Consider the following 8,784-nt stretch of genomic DNA (forward strand, 5'->3'; position numbering starts at 1 on the left):
TTGACCAGGCACAGGCTGTCTGACGGTTCTGTTGATTCTTATTGGGGGGGGGAAAAAAAGTCTTTCCAAAGAGTTCTCTCGCTGACTGGTGGAGTTAGACGGTGTTGCAGTGCTGACTAGGGGATATTCATACTTCTAAAAGAGGAGCAACTGCCAGTCTGTGCGTTTCAGGAGGAGCGTGGGACGTGCAGCATTGCTGCCTGTGTTGGATTTGCAGTGTTGTCTTGCTTTGGGAGCTCAGGAGTCTTTGTGCTTCCGTGTACCGTCCCACTGACGCCTGGAGATGCTGTAGGTGAACCAGTTAATAACTCTGCTTGCTTTTCTGTCTGTGGCCTTAGAGACGTGACGGCTCGCGGAGCTGCGGGGAGCAGTGTTAGAACATGTCCTCGAACAGGACTGCACAAGAATTCTAAGACATTTAGTTCCTCTGTTGGTTTGTTGTTTTTTTTTTTTCTTTCCAGATTCCAGAGACTTGTTAAAGGAATTTCCACAAAAGAATTTTAAAGTTTTTAGTTCCCTGTTTGGTTTGTTGTTTTTTTTTTTTCTTTCCAGATTCCAGAGACTTGTTAAAGGAATTTCCACAGCCTAAAAACTTGCTCAACAGTGTGATTGGACGAGCCTTGGGCATTTCTCATGCGAGGGACAAGCTGGTGTACATCCATACCAATGGGCCAAGGAAAAAGGTAAACCTGGGTGGTGGGTCCGTGTCTTCTGTGTAGAGTGGGAAGTGAGCCAAGAAGTCTGCTAAGCCTGGAAGTAATCCTTTAATAGAGAAAAGTACAGAAGTGTTTTAATTCCACATAAAAGTCAAGCGATAATCAAACAAGATGTAATCTCACTTTTTCCTGTTCCCTTTATTTTCACATGTTTAATAGGTGTGTAAATGTAGGTCCTGTCCCTCTCCTGTGTGTGGAAGGATGGATTTTTTCTCTTGAGCAGCTCACTGTAACCTGCTTTTCTCAGCAGAAAAACACAGAGTCTGTGCTCAAGTGTGATTGGCTACATACCCCTCTACCTTAGAGGATTAAAATTAAAATTTAAATGTTCTATTTTAGACCTTAGTAGGCCTAAATTTTACTGTAGCTTCTAATAGAACAAATGCCTAAGCCTAAAATCACAGAATCATGAAATCGTTCAGGCTGGAAAAGCCCTTTCAGCTCCTCCAGTGCCCTCGACCCCAGCACTGCCAGGTCCCCCCTGACCCCTGGCCCTCAGCACCACCTCCACACAGCTGGGAAACCCCTCCAGCCATGGGGACTCCACCACTGCCCTGGGCAGCCTGCGACAGCCCTGCACAACCCCAGTGGGGAAGAGATTCTGCCTCAGGGACAACCTCAACCTCCCCTGACACAACTGGAGGACGGTTCCTCTCGTCCTGGCGCTTGTTCCTGGGGAGCAGAGACCGACCCCCACCTTGCTGCACCCTCCTGTCAGGGAGTTGTCAGAGCCAGAAGGTCTCCCCGGAGCCTCCTTTGCTCCAGCCTCAACCCCACCACGTCCCTCAGCTGCTCCTCAGCACATTGTGCTCCAGACCCTGCACCAGCTCCGTTGTCCTTCTCTGGACACGCTCCAGCCCCTCAAGGTCCTTCTTGCAGTGAGGGGCCAAAACTGAACCCAGGATTCGAGGGGCAGAATATTCAGTTGCAACCAGAAAAGAAGAATTTGTTTGCAGCGGAGGGAGGCTTCTAATGCTGCTTAAGGGCAAAATGAAATACAGACTCTTTTTTTTGTGAAGCGAAGCAGAGGAATTCCAAGCAAAGAGTTTGCCAAGTAGTTTGAGCTCTTACTAGGATGCGAGAGGCCTGGATCCAAATCTGTGCTGTAAACTGAGCAGAAGTAACCGACGGGTGCTCTGTGTTGGAGGGTTTGCCTCCTTTTCTCATACCAGCTCATATCTGAGCTGAAAGCCCCTTCCAGCTGAAGTTTAACTGTAACACACATTCCAGGAAAAGATTCAGTTCTAATGGATAAACATTTTCCAATAACATGCTGTCTAAAATTTCCCAGACAGTTTTCATTCCACATCCTTTTTAAGCATCTCTGCAGTTGAGGCAGTACAGCAGTAGTGCTTACCTTAAGGTTCCTTTATGAGTAGTGCTTGTGTTGCTTTTCCTCGAGCAGTAGTGCAGTTTCCTCACATCCGTTTTGGAATACCAAAACCAACGCTTCATCGTTTTAGCTCGCGTAATCAGTTTACGTTCTTGCGAGCACTTAAATAGATTAATGTTGAGGATAACTTCAGATCAGAACGCAAAATTCAACCAAAAAACAGTAAAGGAGCTGTTGCATATAATGAGGGCTGGGTTGCAAAGCAACCCTCTAAACCAAGAACCCAGAAAAAGTGTGAGGGGGCAGAAGGACAGGTGAGACAACCTGGATAAGTCTTGGTTGGAAGGGAGCTAGGTGGGGGGTTTTTTTGTGAGCGCCAAGTAACTTGGCCTTCCCGAGACACCTTTTTTTCTCAGCAGGTCTCTGCCTTTTCCTGCAGAGCCCCCAGGCAAAATACGCAGCAATTTCCTCCCGTCAGATGAGTTTCAGATGCCAGGCAGGCAGCCAGATGTCGGCTCTTGAGAAGTCAGGAGCCTTTTGCTCCAGCCTTATAGGTGGGTTTTTCCCAGCGGACCTAAACGCCACCTTTCATCTTTGCTGCCGAAACAGGAGAGAATTCCTTCGGCATTTCCCTCCTTGGAGCCTTGCAGAAAGCCAGCTCCGGCATCTGCAGAGCGAGTTCTTGATCTGGAGGCGTATTTTGAAGAGGGCAGAGTTCAGCTTTTGGCATTCTTTGCCTCTGCAGGTTTTCCAGCTGTTCTCATCCAGCTGTACTGGCAGAAGAGGAGCTCTGGTGCTGCTGTTAGTTCTCTCAGCAGCTGGTGTTGGGCAGCGCCGGCCGCGTTCTGCCATGCCTGATGAGTGTGGTGGCTGCCTGTGTAAGCGTGATGCAATATGCTGCTAGTTAAAATTACAGTGAGGGAGATCTGCCGGTTTTCAGGCTTTTCTTTCGATGTTACTGGAGCAGAGCTTCCTGTAAAGGGGCCAAACCAGCAGTTGGTTTGGGATTTTCATTTGTGGTTCTCTTCAGAGGTGGGCAAAATCGGTTTGCTCCTGGTGGAGGAGGGAGAGATTGTTCTGTACTGTCTCACTTTACCACTTACCTTTGCTTTTCAGAAAGTCACTCTGCACATAAAGTGGCCTAAGAATGTGGAAGTGGAAGGCTATGGGACCAAGAAGATCGATGCCGAGAGGCAGGCGGCAGCTGCAGCGTGTCAGCTCTTCAAGGTGAGCTTGTGCTCCTCCTTAGCTTGATGAAACGCGCCTTTGAGTGTGCGGGCTTGTCTGTTTTGGTGATCTGACTGTTCTCTCTCTTTTCCTCTTCACTCTCTTAGTCAGTTCATCTGCTAAGCAAGGGTCGAGGGTCTCAAACTATTTGAACTTTAAAGCCCCCCCAGCTTCAGCCAGCCATGAACTCCCTAAATTCTTTAAGTTCTGTTCTTTGTTCTTTATGTCGTAGACCTTCACCATCTTCTATCTCAGTCGCAGCACCTTTGGTGAGTAGACTTACCACAGGTGTGTTTGCTGTTACTGTTCAGGAACTCACTCTTCCGTCAGTCTGCGCTTGCAGGCGCACACAGGTAGTACCTTCAGAGGCCCTTTCCTCTTCCTGGCATGGCACCGAGATGTTCTGTTTTACCGTTACTCTTCTGAAGTGAGTCTGCCACTTCCTTATGGCTAGGATCGGTCGATATGTGCGCAGAGCCAGGATCAAACCCGTACAGAGCAGTTAAAATGGTCGCTGTTTAAGGTCTGGTGTTACGTAGCCGCTCTCTGAGGGTAAGATGCAGTTTTCTTCCACTGACTGTCGTCTGTAACCTTGAGCAAGTGAGTTGGCGCTTGGAGTTTCCCATTCGTCTGAGGAGCCTGGAGGAGATGCTGTGGATGCTCCAACAATAAGAGACCTTTTAGATTTGCTTGTGGGTGAAGAAATAACTCTTTAGTTTTTAAATTAAGCCTTCAGAAGTTAAAAACTGCAGCATGAAAACCAGCAGTTTCTTCGCTGCCCCCTGTGCTTCGGCCAGTTGCTTTAATCCTGTGATCAGCAAAACTTGTTTCGCTGTAAAATACCGCCAGACCTTGGCCCACCCTTTCTAAGAAGCGATGTGGTGCTAAGAATTGCTCTCTGGGAAGCGAGGCTGCTGAGCAGATTCCCTTTCTTAGGAAAGAGCAGCAGGAGGAAAGCTTTCTGTTTCTGAAAGTCTCTTTTCTTTCTCCCCTTTCCTGTGGGATGTGAAGAAATGGCACTCACGTTTCTCTCCTTGCCAGACGCGTTTTGGTTTCCTGCAGCATTACCCGTACCTGTCTTTCTGCTGCAGCTAACGATGCCTTTTCCTCTTGCAGGGCTGGGGTTTGCTGGGGCCCAGAAATGAGCTCTTTGACGCTGCCAAGTACCGGCTCCTGGCCGACCAGCTTGGCTGTCCCGATGAGCGGTGGTGCTCCGAGGGCAAGTGGCGCTCCAAGTCCGGACCGTCTCTCGCCGACTTGTCAACCTGCTGGCGACGGATGGAGCCGGACGATTCCATCCAGCCCATGGAACAGGGCAGGATGCCTAAAGCAATGAGGAGAGAAGAGCTGGAGGAGGGGGAGCTGGAGGAGGGGGAACTGGAGGAAGGAGAGCTGGAAGAAGAAGCCATCGATGTTTCCGATTATCTGCCGATGGCGCACCAGGATGCTCGAACCCCAGGCAGAGATGCAAGGTGCGTCTGCCCTGGTAGCTGCTCATCCAGGGTGGTGGGAGGAGAACCCCTGTGGTTCCTCATGGCTGAGCTGCAGCTTCCCACGGTGCTGGTGTGGCCTGCAGGTGGGCCAGACACTGACTGCGGTATGAAATGAGCTCAAATCCCTGATTGGTACTAGCTGACAGCAGTGGGATCGGTATGGACCTGGTGGTGGTGGTGGATTTTAGGGATGCTCTTTGGACTCAGAAATACCCTTTTTTTGGATCTGTTAAAAGCTGTTGCTGTTATCTGATCTCTAGTGCTAGTGTAAAGGTTTGGCTGCTTTTTAGTAGATGGTTTTAGTAGGGGCTGGGTGATTGTTCCGTGACTTGACAGGTTTTAGGAGCGAGATCCAGCTTGACTTTTCAGATGACTAAAATTATGTACGCCATTACCTGCTGAGTTTCAGACCTCAGCACAGATCAGCGGTGAGGTGGGGGTGAGCACAGAGAGGATATTTGTGTATCAAACTGCTCTCACCTTCTGTCTAGCCGAGGAGGGAGTTCCATTGAAATGACAGACGACAACACTGCCATCCGTGCCCTGACACAGTTCCCACTGCCCAAAAACCTCCTGGCCCAAGTGATTCAGATTGCAACCTCTTCCTCCACGGTCAAGGTAAGGTGCTGTTTGACCCCTGCTAGGGACGAAGCTCGGAGACTCCATCTGGAATCACTTTGAATGCTGTTTTGGGGCAGCTGAGAGCTGAGGAGAGGAGGCAAGTTAAAACTAAACCTTAGAGGAATCAGCCTGAAGAGCAGGGAAAAGACTGTGGTGAGAACTGAGGAAATGTCTTAATTGAAACGTGAGGAATGTTGTTCCGTGAGGCCAGGGCAGTGGAGGGGCTGCTGTCTGCACAAAGGGGAATATTTTCTAAGGAGCTAAGTTTGCATTTCCCCATACATCTACAACAAACCCGAGTTTGTGTCACTCGGAGCAACGTGTAATTTCCATCCTGACTTAATCTTTCGGCAGTTCCGTTCTCATCGCTCTCCGGTGATCCTCCTCCTTGGTATGTGTCACCCACTGCCTTTCCAGGCCTCCTGTGCTTAGCAGACAGTAGCTGTGCTCCACCCCATAGGCTCTCAGCGATGTTCTCCACACTGCTCTTGCTCTGCTTAGCCAGTGCCTCATGAGCTGGGGAAGTGAAATTCAGCACAGTAAACATGTTCTAATACACCCCCCCCCACCCCAAAACCTATTTAAGCTCTGCCTAGAAATACTGGGGTGTGTTTGGCGATCATAGTTGTGCAGGCTCGTAACACCTCCCCAAACCTGGTGTCCTTCAGGAATACATGCAGTTCCGTACAGTGGGCACCAAGACCAAGATCTGCAAGCTCACGCTCCGCTGGCCCTGTCCCATGACTTTTGCTGCCAAGGGCCGTCGCAAGGTGGAGGCAGAAAACAAAGCAGCGGCGCTGGCCTGTCAGAAGCTTAAGGTAGGTGCCTGTGGCTCCTACATCCCACGTCTGACGTGTCTGAACAGAGGCTCCTTGCCCCTGACTTGCCGTGTTTGAGCGTAAGGGGGTGATGCCTGAAACTGTCTGATCTTTGACTTCATGCTTAATACCAACAGGTATTTCTGAACCTTAGGATCCAGACCAAACTGCTGCTGTACCCCTCTGTGTCTGGTTATCTTCTTCTTGCAAGTGGACTCAGCCAGACACAGTTTTGCTGCAGACTCTAGAGTCAGCAGAGGGAAAGCCCAGGAAAATAATGTGGGACTTGCTGAATCAGCACAGTGTAGCAGAGCCGTAGCCCTTGCCAGGAGGTTTTGTCAGATACAGCTGTGGCCACTGTTTCTGCGATGGGTCTGGTTAAAGACCTTCTTGTGGGTGTTGTGGTGGGGGCAGGTAGCAGTTAGCCCCAGTGTGTTGCACCAGAGTTGAGGTGGGACCCTGTCTTGTCTCCTGCTGTGGCAGAAGTGGGAGGTGATGGGTTTGGGAGATGGGGTAAGGAGTCAGCCCGTCCGAACGCGTAGGACCCGTGTGCTCTGTAACCAGCCCTTCTTGTGCAGCCCTCTTGTGCCTGACAGCGTTTGCCTTCTCCTCGGCAGAGCCTTGGCTTGGTGGACAAGAACAACAACCCCCTCAGCCATGCTATGTACAACATGACTTCGCTCCGGGAGCTTGGTGAGAACCAGAGGAAACCCTGCCACATCAAAGTCCCTGAAGCCACCCTGCGCAAGATCGAGAACTACCTGAATCACGTAAGGCTTGCTCAGCTGTCTGAGAACCACCTCCGGCTGGTCCCATTTAACCTCAGGAATTGCCCTTGGGTTGAAAGCTTCATGTCAGAACGTTGAGGGAATTCGTGGCTTGATAGTTTGCCGCAGAAACTGATGAGTGTCTGCTGATCTTTGGGGAGGGGAGACCCTTCCTGGGCCGCAGAGCTTCTGTTTGCACCGAAAATATTCTGTCTGCGTTACTTGGCTCAGGATTATTATTTTCTGTGTTATTTGCCCTTGGGAGCATCTCTCGCAGTATTGTTAGTGGTTGGTGCCAGTCCCCAGGAGATCCCTCTTCCTGGTGGACCCCTGTTGAGCAGACTCCCCGGAAGCTGAGGTGGCACAGGGCTCTTTCAGAGCGTTACCTGTCAGAGCAGGAGATAATGCAGAGGCAAGGCTGAGCATAACTCGGGGACAAGCGTGTGTGGCTTACTGAAGTCAGGAAATCCATGATGAGTGACCTGCTGTGGCTGAACTAAGGGCTGGAAGTTAGAAACCAGCAGCATGTTGAAGGAACTCAGCGCTTACACAAGTGTGAGCTGTCGCACCGTGCGTTGAAGGGCTGGCTTTGGACTCGGAGTAGGGCTGAATCCCAAAATACTGACCTGTAGCGGAAGTTGTCATCCTCCAAACAGCTGGGCCAGTGTTTTAATTCCTGTTCTAGACAATTCCTGACCTATTGTTGCTCCTTTTAGTTCTTCCTGTGGGATGTGGGACTCCTGTTTTTTCTTTTGCCAAGATAGAATATTTCAGGCTTAGCTGAATACTTACGTTCTGTGCAAGTTACGTGTCCGGGCTTCCTGAGGGAGAGAAGGGTGGTGGTGTAACTCAAGAGCTTCCAAAGCTGTCTCTGAGGGGCCGCTGCATCACTCGCGCGCAGCGTAGCCGCTCTCTGGGAGAGCTTAAGTTACTGGTTTGTGCTGGTGAGCGCTAATACCCTCCTGAAAACCGGGGACACGGTGTGGGAAACGTAGGGAGCTGCCCAGTTCTCCCTTTAAATAACCTCAATTCGGAGTGTAAGTGGCTGAGTTACCTAAAATCTGAAGAGACTTCAGCAGAGCTTCATGGCCACAGCAAAACCAGTCTGGCTGAGTCTCCTCCAGGCACTTGTTTCTCTCTGTCATTCTGAGGACTGGTACTAACCTTTTTGTCTCTGTCACCTTTCTCCATCTCTCCCAGTATCCAGTGGACATCAGGGAATCGAGGCCCCGCATTGCCGATGACATGATGAACCTGAGCAAGGAATCTGGTGCGATAAGTGATGCGATCACGGGAAAGACCTATATACCCATGCTGGAAGCCGAGGAAGTGCGCCTTAGCCAGAATCTCCTGGCCCTCTGGAAAAGGAGAGGATCCTCGTGGCAGGAGAGCCACCCCCTGCCCGTGGATCCTCACAAGGACACCATCCTGTCGGCCATCGAGCAGAACCCTGTGGTGGTCATAGCAGGAGACACAGGCTGTGGGAAAACCACGCGGATCCCTCAGCTTCTGCTGGAACACTACATCCTGGAGGGACGCGGCGCCCGCTGCAACGTCGTCATCACCCAGCCGAGGAGGATCAGCGCCATCTCGGTCGCCCAGCGCGTGGCACAAGAGCTGGGTCCCAACATGAGGAAGAATGTGGGCTACCAGGTGCGGCTGGAGAGCAAGCCACCGGCCAGGGGAGGGGCCTTGCTCTTCTGCACTGTGGGCATCCTGCTGCGGAAGCTCCAGGGGAACCCCAGCCTGGAGGGTGTCAGCCACGTCGTGGTTGATGAGGTCCACGAGCGAGATGTCAACACGGATTTC

At 50.9% G+C, this 8,784-nt stretch overlaps 1 protein-coding gene across 1 annotated transcript in view; it reads left to right on the forward strand.

Annotated features, from left to right (window-relative positions):
- Window positions 1–557: 557 nt before the first annotated feature.
- DHX30 (DEAH (Asp-Glu-Ala-His) box helicase 30) overlaps window positions 558–8,784 on the forward strand; it is a gene marked incomplete at its 3' end in the record, with an annotated part of 12,909 nt that continues 4,682 nt past the window's right edge. Inside the window, exons 1-7 of the mRNA XM_010142990.1 lie at window positions 558–683; window positions 3,166–3,276; window positions 4,393–4,748; window positions 5,261–5,387; window positions 6,059–6,208; window positions 6,826–6,978; window positions 8,176–8,784. The exon at window positions 8,176–8,784 is cut by the window's right edge and continues 19 nt beyond it. Of these exons, the coding sequence (XP_010141292.1) occupies window positions 4,555–4,748; window positions 5,261–5,387; window positions 6,059–6,208; window positions 6,826–6,978; window positions 8,176–8,784 (1,233 nt within the window). The remainder of the gene's footprint in view (window positions 684–3,165; window positions 3,277–4,392; window positions 4,749–5,260; window positions 5,388–6,058; window positions 6,209–6,825; window positions 6,979–8,175) is intronic.

This window comes from Buceros rhinoceros, unplaced genomic scaffold (genome assembly GCF_000710305.1).
Source record: "Buceros rhinoceros silvestris isolate BGI_N320 unplaced genomic scaffold, ASM71030v1 scaffold28900, whole genome shotgun sequence".
Classification (NCBI taxonomy): domain Eukaryota; kingdom Metazoa; phylum Chordata; class Aves; order Bucerotiformes; family Bucerotidae; genus Buceros; species Buceros rhinoceros.